This window comes from Muntiacus reevesi, chromosome 6 (genome assembly GCF_963930625.1).
Source record: "Muntiacus reevesi chromosome 6, mMunRee1.1, whole genome shotgun sequence".
Classification (NCBI taxonomy): domain Eukaryota; kingdom Metazoa; phylum Chordata; class Mammalia; order Artiodactyla; family Cervidae; genus Muntiacus; species Muntiacus reevesi.
Window position 1 is genome coordinate 97,418,507 of NC_089254.1, and position 14,853 is coordinate 97,433,359.

The 14,853-nt window shown below is 37.9% G+C and overlaps 1 protein-coding gene across 2 annotated transcripts in view; it reads left to right on the forward strand.

Moving 5' to 3' along the window:
• Window positions 1-14,853, forward strand: part of UBN2 (ubinuclein 2) — a 79,084-nt gene that overhangs the window by 53,248 nt on the left and 10,983 nt on the right. For both annotated transcript variants that reach the window (XM_065939146.1, XM_065939147.1), the window contains 4 exons: window positions 12-54; window positions 3,756-5,306; window positions 11,353-11,584; window positions 12,024-12,113. In XM_065939146.1, coding sequence (XP_065795218.1) covers window positions 12-54; window positions 3,756-5,306; window positions 11,353-11,584; window positions 12,024-12,113 — 1,916 coding nt within the window. The remainder of the gene's footprint in view (window positions 1-11; window positions 55-3,755; window positions 5,307-11,352; window positions 11,585-12,023; window positions 12,114-14,853) is intronic.

Genomic DNA, 14,853 nt, shown 5'->3' on the forward strand with positions numbered 1-14,853 from the left:
TTTCCTTTTAGGGCAAAGAAGAAGGTGATTCCTCCACCTAAACCCAAAGTGAAGGTAAGTATTGAACTAAATCTTTAGTTAGTGATAATTGGTGACTATTGAAATACATTCTTATGATGAAAAGGTTTTATGGCATTTAGCATAGATTTAGGTACTGTTCTCTTAAGATGGGTATTTTCAAGCATTGTAAAAATTCTGGAACCATTGTATTTGGGAGAATAGATAACTGTGGCAATGGGAAGTTTACGTACATTAGTTGAATTCTAAGGCTTAGTACTACTTAGAAATGTTGGATAAAATATTAATATGACAAATAGATTTTAAAAGCATGACTGGGATCTTGAATGAGTGAAATCCTGTCTCAAAGCAAAGGAGTAGCTGCCAGAAAGTTAATCTGTCACTGAAACTTCAGTTGCCCTTAGGTGCATTTGCTGATTTCTGTCACCTTTCACAGCACAGCTGATAAGATTTTCTTAGGCTTAAATAGGTTGGGAAATGGAATGAAGCTCTCCATAAACCTGGGACTCTCAGAGGATGACATTTTTAGTAAAAGAGAGGACTAGAAAAGAAATCCACTCACCAGTAAAAAGATTAAGAAATTTGTGTGTTTTGGCCATGGTTCTGAATTAGGGAAAGAATGTCCTTCCTGAAAATTTTCTGTGGATTAGGAGATTAGTTTATACAACCTGCATAATCTGGGAAAACCTCAAGCGAGGAAAATAACTTAAAAGTTGTTAGATTAGTATTAACCCAGGGCACTGGCAAATCACATTCTTTCTGGAATAATGTACCCTCATCCCAGGCCTCAAAGGCTTATTACATATGTGCTTAGTTGGTGAGTCGTATCCCACTCTTCGCGACCCCATGGACTGTAGTCTGCTAGGCTCTTATGTCCAAGGGGATTCTCCAGGCAAGAATACTGGAGTGTATTGCCATGCCCTCCTCTAGGAAATCTTCCCAACCCAGGGATCAAACCCAGGTCTCCCACATTACAGGCAGATTCTTTACCATCTGAGCCACCGGGGAAATCCAAAAATGCCGAAGTGGGTAGCTTATCTCTTCTCCAGGGGAACTTTCAGACCCAGGAATCAAACCGGGGTCTCCTGCATTGCAGGCGGATTATTTATCAGCTGAGCTACTGGGGAAGCTCAAAGAAAGATTTCCCTGACTGGGAAACGAACCCCAGCCATGGCGGTGAAAGCGCCAAATCCTAGCCACTATATATACTGTGTCAAACATCTGAAAATACGGGATACGTGAGGAAATGTTACTATGAGTGGGTCAGCCAAGACAACCAGTAGAATTGAATCCCTGAGAACAGCAAGTGATGGATTTATTATGGTTAGGACATAAAGTGACTTAAGTTATTTAATATTTAAAAATGTAGAAGGGGGGACAAAAAACATCAAAATAGACAAGGCAGAGTTGAACCAAGCATTGGGTTGGCCAAAAAGTTTGAGTTTTTCTGTAGGCTGTTATGGAAAAAACCCAAATGAACCTTTTGGCCAACCCACTATAACCTCTAGAAGTAAAAACTATAATCATTTGAAATTAAAATTGTAATGAAAGCCCACACCTTTTAGATTTTAGACTTTTCCCATAGTCTTCACTCTTTGAATAGAGTTTCTTTGCTTGTGAGGTTATGGCCAGAAGATCTGTATTTGCTACTCTGTGCTCTTCTTAACTTAATAGTGTTAGAGGCTTTTTGAATATAGATTAAGTAGTCTTCTTTTTCTTAGTTAAATTTATTGGTTCATGCTTTGTTTTGACATTTGACTTATTTTTAAACTCCTAATACCCACCATAAAGAGTTGGTTAAATTTTGCTACATCTCTTTAAACACATGATTAAATTTACCAGAACTCTGATAACGGGTGTGTTGGGATGGTACAGTGGGATAATCTGTTGTGTTCATCTTTTAAAAAAAAGTTTTTTAAATTTATTTTTGGCTGCACTGGGTATTTGTTGCTGTGCACAGGCTTTCTCTAGTAGCTTTGAGTGAGAGTTATTCTTCATTGCCGTATGCGGGCTTTTCATTGCTGTGGCTTCTCATTGCAGAGCACAGGCTCTAGGCACAGGCTCAGTAGTTAATGCTAGTAGTTGTAGGGCATGGGCTTAGTTGCCCCCAAGGCATGTCAGATCTTCCCAGGCCAGGAATCAAACCCATGTCCTCTGCCTTGGCAGGCAGATTCTTAACCACTGAACCACCAGAGTAGTCCTGTTTTGTTCATCTTTGTGATGAATTTACCTTTTCCTTTTCCGCAAATGGAAAAAGCTGTATTCTGATTTGTTTTTTGTTTTTTTTTTTCCTGCTCTAATGCCCCTTCAATACCTATTTCAGTTATAAAGGTAATACCAGGAATGCTTATAGGAGAAAATGCAAACAATATAGAAAAGTGAAGGAGGAAAGTAGAAGTATCCTGAAATTTCTGCTCAAACAAAGGAAAAAAGGCTTCTTTCTGGTACACATCTGCCCTCCCTTCTTCTGGATCTGTCCTTGCCTCCCCTCCTTCCTTCCGGATCCAGCTGCCCATCCAGCCATTTGTTTATCCAGATTGAATCAACATTTTATATAAAAGAAATAACCTTTTTTTCCACTCAAATATATATCCTAAACAATTTGCCAGTATAAATCTACACAGTACTCTTGGGTGGATTAAATGTTATTTTTATAAAGAAAAAATATTAATAAAAAAAGTTACTTTAAAATGGCAATTTTATACTGGTAACACTACCAATATTATTTTGATATACTCCCTCTCAGTTTCTGTCCTCTTTTTAGTAATGGAGTTTTCACTGAATGGTATGTCAGTGCAGTCATGTCTCATCTGTTCATCTTAGCAGACAGCCTTGCCCTACGCTTCAGACTGCTAAAAGGCACTGAGGTTTTCAGTCAGGGCTTTTTAGAAGTTTTAGAGAAATTGCTAAGAAAGTTAGAGTGCAGTGGCATTCTTAAGAGAAATAAGAATTTACTGTTCTTATTTATTGTTATCATAATACCTTAGAAGGTAGATGGTAGAGACTTTTTCTCCATGCTTTCCCCACTATAGTTAAGGTAAGTGCTGTGGTGGTATAAATTAATATATATGGCTTTGGGTTTATTTGGATTTGTCTCTTTTTAAAAAGCTAGTTGAAAGTTTGAAATGATTTTTATGTAGTTTTCTTTCTTCTTAATTTTATTTTTTTTTCTTCTTAATTTTAAAAATAAAATGTCAAGTACTTCATATTTTTCTTGAGAAAGATACTTTTTTAATGCTTTTGCTCTTTAAGTATTTTAAACTGCTCTAATTCTATCTCTTCCTTGAATTTTAAGAAGGTTAAATTCTTAATTCTCTCTTAGGTATTTAGAGTTTTAATTTCTAATACTCTTGTTTTCTTAGCATAGTACCTTGCTCATAGTGAATATATATGGAATAAATTATAATTTATAAATTATAAATGACTTCTACCATAATGAATAGAAAGCACAATTTAAGTGTGCTTGAATTGAATCATCTACCAGTTTGATGTACCGTTTTCACTATGTACTGTCTGTAGGTAAGACAGGCATACAAACAGGTCAGAATGCAAGGAAGCTGGGAGTGATGGTCTTTATCATAGCAAACCACACTACACAAGATGGGTAAAATCCTAAGATAAAGGCAAAGAGACTTGTAGAATTTTAATTATGAGAATTCTAATCCTTTAAAAACTAATACTGTGTAAATTTTGATTAATTGTTTTTGTTTTTCCAATATAATGCTTCTTAACGCTAGGAGTGTAGTCCAAAAAAGGACCAGAAAACTCCTGCATCCTCGGTGGCTTCAGTTGGTGGTCCTTCAGCGAGCTCTAGCACATCGGCCGTGGCCTCTACCAGTTCTGGCTCCACGCCAGTGCAGGAGACCATCTGCCTTGATGACTCACTAGATGAAGAACTTTCCTTTCATCCACCTGCACTGGATCTTGTTTCTGAAGCTTTAGCTGTTATCAACAATGGGAACAAGGGCCCTCCAGCTGGCTCAAGGATAAGTATGCCAACTGCAAAACCTCGTCCAGGACTGAGAGAAGAAAAATTAGCAAGTATCATGAGTAAACTGCCATTGGCTACACCCAAAAAACTCGATTCTACTCAGACTGCACATTCATCGAGTCTTATTGCTGGCCACACAGGGCCAGTACCAAAGAAACCCCAGGATTTAGCTCATACTGGCATCTCTTCAGGCCTTATTGCTGGTTCTTCAATTCAGAACCCGAAAGTTTCCTTAGAACCTTTGCCAGCCAGGCTGCTTCAGCAAGGACTACAGAGGTCAAGCCAGATTCATGCTTCTTCCTCTTCGCAGACCCACATCTCCTCCTCTTCCCAAGCCCAGGTTGCTGCCTCTTCTCATGCTCTGGGAACATCAGAGGCCCAAGACGCTCCTCCGTTAACACAAGTAACAAAGGTGCACCAGCATTCCGCCGTCCAGCAGAACTATGTGTCCCCGTTACAAGCGACTATCAGTAAATCACAGGCCAACCAAGTGGTGAAGTTAAGTAATAGTCCCCAGCTTTCCTGTTCATCCCCACTTACTAAGACTTCAGACAAGCCACTTATGTACCGCCTTCCCTTATCTACACCCCCACCTGGAAATGGTTCTCAAGGGTCCCACTCCCTGGTTTCTAGGACAGTACCTAGCACCACTACCTCCACTAACTATTTAGCCAAGGCGATGGTGTCACAAATCTCCACGCAGGGTTTCAAGTCCCCCTTCTCAATGGCTGCATCCCCAAAACTTGCCTCATCTCCAAAACCTGCCACATCTCCTAAACCCTTGCCCTCACCTAAGCCTTCTGCCTCACCCAAGCCCTCTCAGTCAGCTAAGCCTTCAGTATCAACTAAACTTATTTCTAAATCCAACCCAACTCCCAAACCTACTGTATCCCCAAATTCTTCCAGTCCAAATGCACTAGTGGCCCAGAGTAGCCACTCGAGCAGTAACAACCCAGCCCATAAACAGCCCAGTGGAATGAACATCAGCAGACAGTCTCCCACCTTGAATTTATTGCCCTTGAATCGCACTTCAGGCCTTCCGTCTACAAAAAATCTTCAGGCCCCTTCAAAGCTGACAAACTCACCATCCACTGGAACTGTTGGGAAGAATAGCTTGAGTGGAATTGCATTGAATGTACCTGCCAGCAGAGGTAGCAACCTTAACTCAAGCGGAGCTAATAGGACTAGTCTGTCTGGGGGAACAGGAAGTGGAACACAGGGTGCTACTAAACCGTTGTCTACTCCACATAGACCATCCTCTGCCTCAGGGTCTTCAGTGGTGACAGCCAGTGTGCAGGTATGTATGTTAGATACACGCACGTGATCAAGTGTAAGGCGGTGTAATTTCTCTCAGTCAGTTCAATGATCTTATCATGATGTGTTGTTTATAATTTACAACTTCTGGGATGTTGACATCACAGTGATAGATAATCTTGGGGACAAAATTTTTGTTGGGATGTGGTTTTTTTTTTATCACATGCTTGCTTTCAAAATTTTTCAAAATTTAAAACTCTATCTTATCAAAGTCCAGAACAAAATAGTCACTTATGATTTTAATATACCTTCACTTGTCTCTTCTTTTCCCTGTCCTAGTCCCTTTCTCCTGTCAACTTTCATAATTTTTTAAATCAAATTTATGCATTCATATTATTTTTTCCTTTAACCATGTCTTTTTGAATAAAATTTTTATTTTTTATAAATTTTGCAGTTGTTCATATATAATTCTCTGTCAAATTGGTATCAGTAGTCTGTTTATACCACACTTTCCCCATTCATGAGTTTTTCTTTTAAATTTCTCTCTCAGTTAGCAGGAGTTCCTAATTCAAGAGATCTTTTCAAGAAGGCTAATGTGAATGTTGTTTTACTTCAGCACTTATATACCTGATGATTTCTGTCACACTTGAATAGATTCAGATTTCTTAGGTCACTAAGTGTCTCACTCCAGATTTTATAAATACTGCTCCACTGACCCTTACTATTTAAGGTTATAAAAAAGTTTGAGGCCATTCTGACTTTTTGTTTCCTTATAAGTAACATATTTTCTCTGCCTAAATGCTAATCACATTTTATCTTTTTCCTTGAAAATCAGGTGTTCCCAGATAATGGCTAGGTTTATCTAGATAGTTTTCATTAATTTTGTACCTAGAAAATAGTAACATCTTTCAGTCTCTGACCCACTCATTTTTTCAGCTCAAGAATATTTTATTCTGTTATGGGCCTGATTATTATTTCTGATCCATTTGCCGAGGTTTTTTGAGAGCTCTATTGCTCGTATGTTTCATCTCTCTGCCTTTCATGTCATCTTTTCTGTTATTATTTTCATCTATCTACCACTTATTTGTATTCTGAGGCTTTCTCAGATTTGTTCTTCACTTTACTCATTTGGTTTCTTTAATTTTTTTCCCCCTCCCTTAAAACATAATCCATGTTCACAGTTGGTAAAATTCAGAAAAAATTTTTAAAGAAGGAAAAGTCATGTATCGTCTCACCAGTGTTGATGTTTTCCAGATACTTTTTTTAGACTCTTCAAGAAAGTAGATTCTGCATAATACTACGTTTCATGCGCTTTTTAAAAAATAGTATTTTATGGTGTTATTTCTTGGCTTCTCAGTTACTCTTTGAAAATATGACTTATTTATGAAACTCTGTTGTTTAAGAAAGTACTCTAACTTTGTACTGCCTCTTATTCATGTGGAATAGGAACATCTAATGAAGTCAGTTTCCCCATGGTATCTGAGAGATTTCCTGCTGTTTAGTACAAGCTAAGTGTTGGTATTCAATGTACACTTAAAACCCAAATCATCACTCTGCCTCTACTATAGGCTTAGAAATGAATGAATTCTAAAATTCTAATATAGAACAAAATTCCATTATCTGATACTTCATTAATTGAAATCTAGGATTTATAGATGTTTTATCCATATGATTTTGCTTTTATCAGAAATAAGAAGATAGCCCAAAAAACCCCTAGGGATCATATGTGAAAATTTAAGTTACAACTAACGTCTAGGAGTTAGTCTGCATTCTTATTTTATTATCTTTGTTAAAATGTTGACTGTTTTTGAAATCAGTCTTTAATTTGATCATAGGAGTAGGTGAGAGGAGTATAATAACCAAAATGACAGTTCCATGGCCCATATCCTCCTTCCTATTGTCAACTACTTTTAACTGTTAGCTTTTTCTCTTGTGTTTTTTAAAAATAAAAATGAATAGAAGTCTCTTTTAGTGTTATCTTTCAGCTTCTCATTGTGATAAATAAGGCTTTTAACTGTCTTATACTTCTCCCATTCTCTTCAGAGACTAAAAGAGACTAAAATTACAACTTTTGGTTAAATCTGTGACTTTGTAAAAGATTGTCTGTGTTGAGCTAACTATTGTGAATGGTGGTTTCAATCATAAATTTTGGGCTTATTTTCTGGAGTTAAAATTTGCTTTTTTTTTTTTTTTTTTTTCTTTCACTTACTTTGTTTTCTTTAAAGTTAAATCTCCCTCTATCTTTCATCATCTCCAGAATCTATCAGTTCTGTTTCCACCCCCCACCCCACCCCCCGGAAAACTTCCTACATTTGATCATTTATCCCAAAAGAACAATTTGGTTTATTGTTTACCAGTTAGTTTCTTACCAAGGAACCTACATGACAAAATTTGTGTTTCTAAAATGTAACTCCTTTCTTCTGATTTCTTCCTCTCCAAAATGGCTTTATGATTTGGAGACTTTAATGTTCCTGCCTCATATCTGATCCTTTTTGTCTTTCTTATTGGTTTGACTGAAGAAAACATCAGTAATTGAATAAGGTTATTCCTAACTTTTGTTCTCTTTTTTAACACAACATCAGTGATGTCTTATCAGCTACCTTGTGGCACCTAGATCCTGTCTTTCTAAAGCTGGCCAACACGAAAAACAGATTTCCTATCTAAGTCTTAAAATATTCCACTTGCCTCTGAAAGATGTCTTTAGCTGTGTGCAGATGTGAGCATGACAGGTCCTGAGGTTAATCAAAGTTAAAGTCTTTCTAGGTTCAGGTTGATCTCTACCTGCTTTTTATTTAATAACTTTGCACCGAAGGCTTTCCTGTTCTTTCTTGCCCTTCAGCTCATTGATTTTCTGTGAATCCAGTCTTTTGCCACTCTATAATTTCCAAAATAATTCACTAAACAAATATTTACTAAGTGTTTAATATGTGCCAGGCACTCTTCTAGGTGCTGGGGAAATTGGGGTGAGTCAAGATCATGCCCCCTCTCATGGGGGATATATTCTAGGATGAAGATAAGCAAAACACAGTACTTAAAAATACGTTGTGCTGTAAAAATAAAAACAGTAATATGATAAAGTGTGATTGCTGCTAACATGGATAAGGGAGATGGAGAAGGCCTTTTGGAAGAGGCAATGTTTGAGCTGATAATTGAATGACTAGGACCAGGCCTTTTGGAGAGAAGAGCAAACAGCCCAGGCCAGAAAGGGGAAGTAGATGTGAAGACACCGAGATGGGAAAGAGCCTGACAGGGCTCGACAGTTGGGAAAGATGGGGAGGTGACAGGTCAAAAACAACTCCAGACCATGTGATCGAGGGCCCTGGGGGCTACAATAAGGACTTGGGCTTTTACTTTGTGTTCAGTGGGAAGCCGTTGGAGGGGAGTGGTATGGTCTGATACACATTTCAAAAAATCATTCTGGGTGTTGTAGAGGGTGTGGGGGGCGGATGTACTCACCAAAATGAAACATGTTGTTAAAAAGAAATCTAATGCCCACCACGACGAGCAAGGTGTTCCTTTATATTTTCCCCTGGGGATGAAATGTAGAGGTCGTGCAAAATATTCCTGATTATGGGACATTATCCTGAACTGTTTGCCTGCTTCATGTTGATAGCTTCTCCTGTAATGCTTCTAAATAATACCAACAATGGATACCCCGCTTTTAAAAGGTCTCCATCTTCTGTGAGAGAAAATTATAACTGCCCATGTAACATTTAGATAATCTGGTGTTTCATTTTAGTTTTATAAACAAAAGTGGATATGGAAGGTTTCTATAAGTATAAAATGTTAGTTACGGCCTGGTGCCATTTTTTATTGCTAATACACATAACTTAATTTTGGAAGTTGCCCTAATTTGCATTTTCTGTCAGCTTTAATGCTTTAATGAACCTACTCCAGAAAAGCATACGAGTTCTCCTTATTAGCAGTATTTAATGTTCCTCACTAGGAGGACTTCACTTGGGAAACATGGTTTTAGAGTGTGTTCCCCATATTGTTCTGAGATTGTAGTAGAATGTTGATGAAAAAGAAGAGAAAACCCTTGTTAACTCTTGATACTGATCCTTTTTCTCCTTCAAACCACTGTTGTTTCTTTGTTAGTAATTTGTTCCTAAATCACCCATTTTTGACATCGTGGTTGGCACAGTAGAGGTAAACGACTGGCAAATAAGAAAAACAGTTAAGTCCAAGCATAAAGTGATAAAGATTTGCACTTACTTAAATGTAGGAGAAAGTTGTGATTTAAAAAAAAAAGATATGTTGAATATGAGTTCATCTTGTCGTTCATTTTGTGTTGCTTAAAAACTAAGATTTCAAGCCTTGAGTGGTGGGAAAAAATTGAAACTACTGTTCTTAGCAGTTAACATATATGGGAGGGAAATGATTGTAACAGATGATGAGTTCAATTCTGAGCATACCAATTTGGTGAGGTTAGATATCCAAGTGGAATTCTTCACTAAACCATTAGCTAACCAGGGTTGAAACTGAGGTGAGAGGTCAGAACTATAGGTACAAATTTGAGACATAAATAAAGGGGGTAAGGGAAGGCAATTGGAGAACTAGTGAAAAAACAGAATAGAAAGCTTTTTAAGGATGTTCTTCATTTTTTCATTCAGCAGTGGTGTGGACCATTGAATGTATAGATACATGAGATGATGTGGCATTTTTGCATGGGAAAATCACCTGCATTTTTCCTATAGATTAACTGAGAAATAAAATGACCAGCCATTTATTAATAATGTGTACTGGTAGAAATCATCAGTATACAAAATAAAAGTAACAGTTGCTAATGCTTATTATTGATTAACAAATACTCAGAGAATTCAGTTTTTTTGACCAAACTTAGAACTCTGAAAATTTTTTACCACAGAAATTTGGAGTTGATAAAATAAGGCTATAAAAGAAACCTCACAATTGCAAATATAGTAGGTAATATCTGATACTGAGAAATTTTGGTTATAATCTTTATTAAGTACACACAAAAAAGTCAGAATGGAAAAAAATGTTTATTTGCTGTATAGAAAATTGTTCAAAGAACTAAATTAGCTTAATAGAGTATATTTCAGTAATTTCTCAATGAAAGCTTATCAGTGCTGGCATGTTTCGAAGTGTTTTTCTTCATAATGATGGCATCAAAGCCCAAGTAGGGGAGTGTCAAAACACTCTGTAATTTACCTTTTGCCTTAGGAGTCTGAGTTCAGAAATGTAGTGGAATTGGAAATCAGCTTTCAGGGGTTAAGAAGAGATGAGATTGTGTGGAAAATGAAGGCTGCCATTCAATAAGTTTGATAATAAAAGAAATATACGTCTCATGTGGACAGCAATGTACAGGGAGAATTAAATTATTTTAACACATACAAAAAAAAAAAATATATATACGTAAGTCAGGTTGTTGCTAGGGGTTGGGGAAGAGCCAGGAGTAATGGTTGGTTGTAAGACAGTTGGTTTTAAGACATGTCAGGGGTCTCTGTATATGCAAAAGCAGAGGAAATGCAAAGAAAGTGCAGTGCTTGATTGACATTTGTGACAGAAAGTTCTGCAGGAGTGGTATTCATGGCATAGGTCAGGTGGTTAGCTTTTGAGGAAGAGGCAGATAAAGCTTATGAAGAGGAAAACACAGATGGCCATTAACGATGAAAGTACAGGGTATGGAGTTGAGGGATCTGAGAGAGTAATAGTCTAGAACAGAAGCTGCAGACGCTGTGCCCAGAAAGACAGCTAAATTACAGATCAGAGACCGAGCTGAAATGATATGGAATTGATTCCCTGTGTCAGATGGAGAGGTCAAAGCAAAAGCGAAAATCCAAGTTTAGAAATGAGTGGGTTAAGAGGAATGGGTGTTAATGTAGACATTGCAGTAACAGTTAAGGAAACTTAACGGGTGATGAAGAGCTAAGTAGAAGTATTTTCAAAGTCCGTATTGGTCACTCTTTGAAATGTAATTTACACTTCAGCCTTCATTTCTGTCTCCCAGAGTTTCTGTTAGAGTAGACGTAAGACACAGTCTCACGTCCATGAGGATATTAAGTAAAATAAATCAATTCAGGTTAAAGACTTGATTTCTTATGTATTTTGACCCCTGGTTTCCGCAGTCCACAGCAGGAGCATCATTATTGGCTAATGCCTCACCTCTGACTCTCATGACATCACCTTTGTCTGTAACAAATCAAAATGTGACTCCTTTTGGGATGCTGGGTGGCCTTGTTCCAGTGACCATGCCCTTCCAGTTTCCCTTGGAGCTACTTGGCTTTGGAACGGACACAGCTGGAGTGACAACCACCTCGGGATCTACCTCAGCCGCTTTCCACCATAGCCTAACTCAGAGTAAGTGGGGCTCTTTTTCTTATATGGCTACCTAGTCTTGACAGAACAGGAAACCTCACAAATTTATACTAATTGAGAGCAGTTCAGTTGGAGTTAGTGGAGATTATAGAATTTCTTTCTAAAAGAAATCCAGTTTATTTCATGTGTATATATAAAATAAGTGTAAGTACTGGACTCTGAAATTTTTTTATAGTTTCTAAAGTTAACTGGCTATTCCACACTTTTATCTTAATGAAATTTATATTAAGAGAAAGTCAGATTTCCTGGGTTATTTGCATGCACATTTGTATTTATACACGTAATGTATGTACTCTAGTTTAGAAAAAGCTTTGAAGTCGAGGTCTGTGCTTGCATTGGATAAATTATTTTCATTTTTGTATCTAAGAGGGCTCAGATCTTAGTTTGAAGAAGATCACTGACAAGTGTGTTCTCCCCCCAGATTTACTAAAGGGTTTACAGCCAGGAGCTCAGCACGCAGCAGCGCTTTCCCACTCACCTCTGCCTGCACATGTACAGCAAACGTTTAATGGTGAGAGAGCCCCTGTTTCTTCCTCTGTCTAACATTTATACAGGTTTACCAATATATTAAATCTTTCCTGAAAACAATACAAGAGAATGACAAAGATTGGAAAAGGTAATTTTCATATGAGCAAATGCTCATCGGCAACAAATGTCTTTTCAGAGAAAGGAAACAGGTAAAGGAGATCTTTTGTTACATGTGCAGAGAGCCTTTTTGAAGATGTTTGTTATATGGGAATGAGGACAAAGAATAGGATTTATAAGACAGTATACAAAAATCATGTCCAGTAGTTAATCACACTTACCTTTATGGAAATTTTCCAAATTGCCAGATAGTCTTGTGATACACGTATTAGCTAATTTAATCCTTACAATAAACCTGTGAATGAGATCACAATCCCCATTTTACAGATTAGGAAACTCAGGAAAGGGAATCAGAGGTAAGCAGCTTGCCCAAGTTGATGGGATAATAAGTGTTTAATCTGAGATAGAATCCAGGAAGTCTGACTCCATGGCCTGTATTCCTAACCATTACTCTTCTCTGCCTCCTCGCCCTTATTAAATTCTTGTGATCTCAGACTCTGTTACATACTTGCAGGCCAGCTAGATGCTCTGAGGTCTGGAGTTGGACAGCAAATGCTGCACCCAGCCCTGGCCTCCAGATTCTAGCTCTCATCAGCAACTGACCCCAGTAAAATGCCGATAGTATTCTGAGGGCCATTTTCAGCATCTTTGAGCAGCTTAGCTTTTCTCTTAACTGTGAAAGCTGACTAGGGCCTCACTGTTCTTTTTGGCCACTGCATTCAAATGGTTCTTGAACAAGTTTACAGCTGACCACAAAGTGGAAATGGGAGCTTCAGAGCAATCTTGAGGCAGTAGGTTGTAGTAAATGCTCTAAGACACCCAAGTGTTAAGCTGCCCTAGACAAACCTCTTGAGAGAGTGAACACAAGACCACAATTGTGCCAGTGTGGGTACAAAGTGTGAGTCGCTCAGTCGTGTCCAACTCTTTGCAACCCCATGAACTGTAGCCTGCCAAGCTCCTCTGTCCATGGAATTCTCCAGGCAAGAATCCTGGAGTGGATTGCCAGTCCCTTCTCCAGGGAATCTTCCCAATCCATGAATCAAACCCGAATCTCCTGCATTACAAGCAGATTCTTTACACAAAGTAGGCACAAATGTCAACAATCCTTATCGTCCTGAGCTTCTTGACTAGGTTTAAATGCTTAAGGAAAATTGCCCTGTGACTAAAGCAGTTCCACCCTGGGTTTTGACAGCTGCTTGGTATGGTGAGTCGAGTTGAGTACTATATGTTTGTGAGCAGACTGGTAGAAATCTGCAGGGAATTAGGCACACAGGATTCTTGTGGTTCAATGTGACCCTCATATTCCAGATTTAGATACATTATCTTGTTATCTGATCAGCACCTCTGTTCCAGAGGGAGACAGGAAATAAGACTGTCAGTATTTTCCAAGTAATTAAAATTTAAAAGTTTATAATTTTTCATTTAAAAAGCATTTTAAAGTCTGAGACACTAAATTTGAGAATCAGGCTGGAATTTTTGAATTCTAGGACTGCCACTTTGAGCAAGTGTAGTTTGTTCGAATATCACTTCCGTTGATAGGGATAGCAAGATGTTTTTAATAGACTTATTATGGAGAATTTAACAAAAATATTTAAAGCTTCTAGCATGGTATCACGTACATGGTAAGAGCTTAGTTAATGTTAATTCTCTGATCGCATCTAGTCTAAAGACTGGGGCCAATAAACTTTTTCTACAAAGATGAAAATAGTAAATATTTCATGTTTACTTTGTATGGCCACATAGTCCATCACAACTACTTAACTCTGCCATTGCAGTACTAAAACATTTATAGATATTGCATAATGTGAGTGTGACTGGGCTCCAGTAAAACTTTAGTCACAAAAAGAGGTAACAGACCATATTTGGCCTAAGGGCCATAGTCGCCAATCCCTGATCTAAAGAATTTCACAGTGTGGTTAATATGAGTGTTTTTTTTTTTTTTTTTTTTTTTATTTATTTATTTATTTGGCTGTGCTAGGTCTTAGTTGAGGCATGCAGAATCTTTGTTTGAGGCATGTAAGACTGCCAGTTGAGGCATGTAGGATCCAGTTCCCTGACCAGGGAGCAAACCCAGGACCCCTGCATTGGGAGCATGGAGTCTTAACCACTGGACCATGAGGGAAGTACCTAATATGAGTATTTTATTTTGCTGATTATCCAAAGCTGCTTTTAGCAAAATCCCACCCTGCTGTTTTGTGAATTTAATCGTGTCTCAAGTCAAATCATTTCTTTCCACAAATGCAAGGGTATGATATCTTATTATAAATGGAAATGCCAATTCCTTAGATACTCAGTAAAGTTCACTTAAATAGTATTCTGTATATACAGCTTTTGAAATTATTATCTTGTTTCATTGATACATCTTTTCTTCAGTAGAGGCAGTTTTTTTGTTTTGCTTATGTTTTACCCAAGTAATTTAGACATCACAGGAGTGGACTCAACATTGTGACTTCAGCGGTCTCCTCCAGGCTTGAAGTTACTCTTGTAATGCAGTAATTTGCTCCTTGACACTTGTGCATTTCTGCCATTCTTGCCTCCCCCTGCCTTTTTCTCTCAGGCCTGGTGGTGGTGATTTAGTCACTAAGTTGTGTCCGACTCTTGGGACCCCATGGACTGTAGCCTGCCAGGCTCCTCTGTTCATGGGATTCTCCAGGCAAGAATACTCA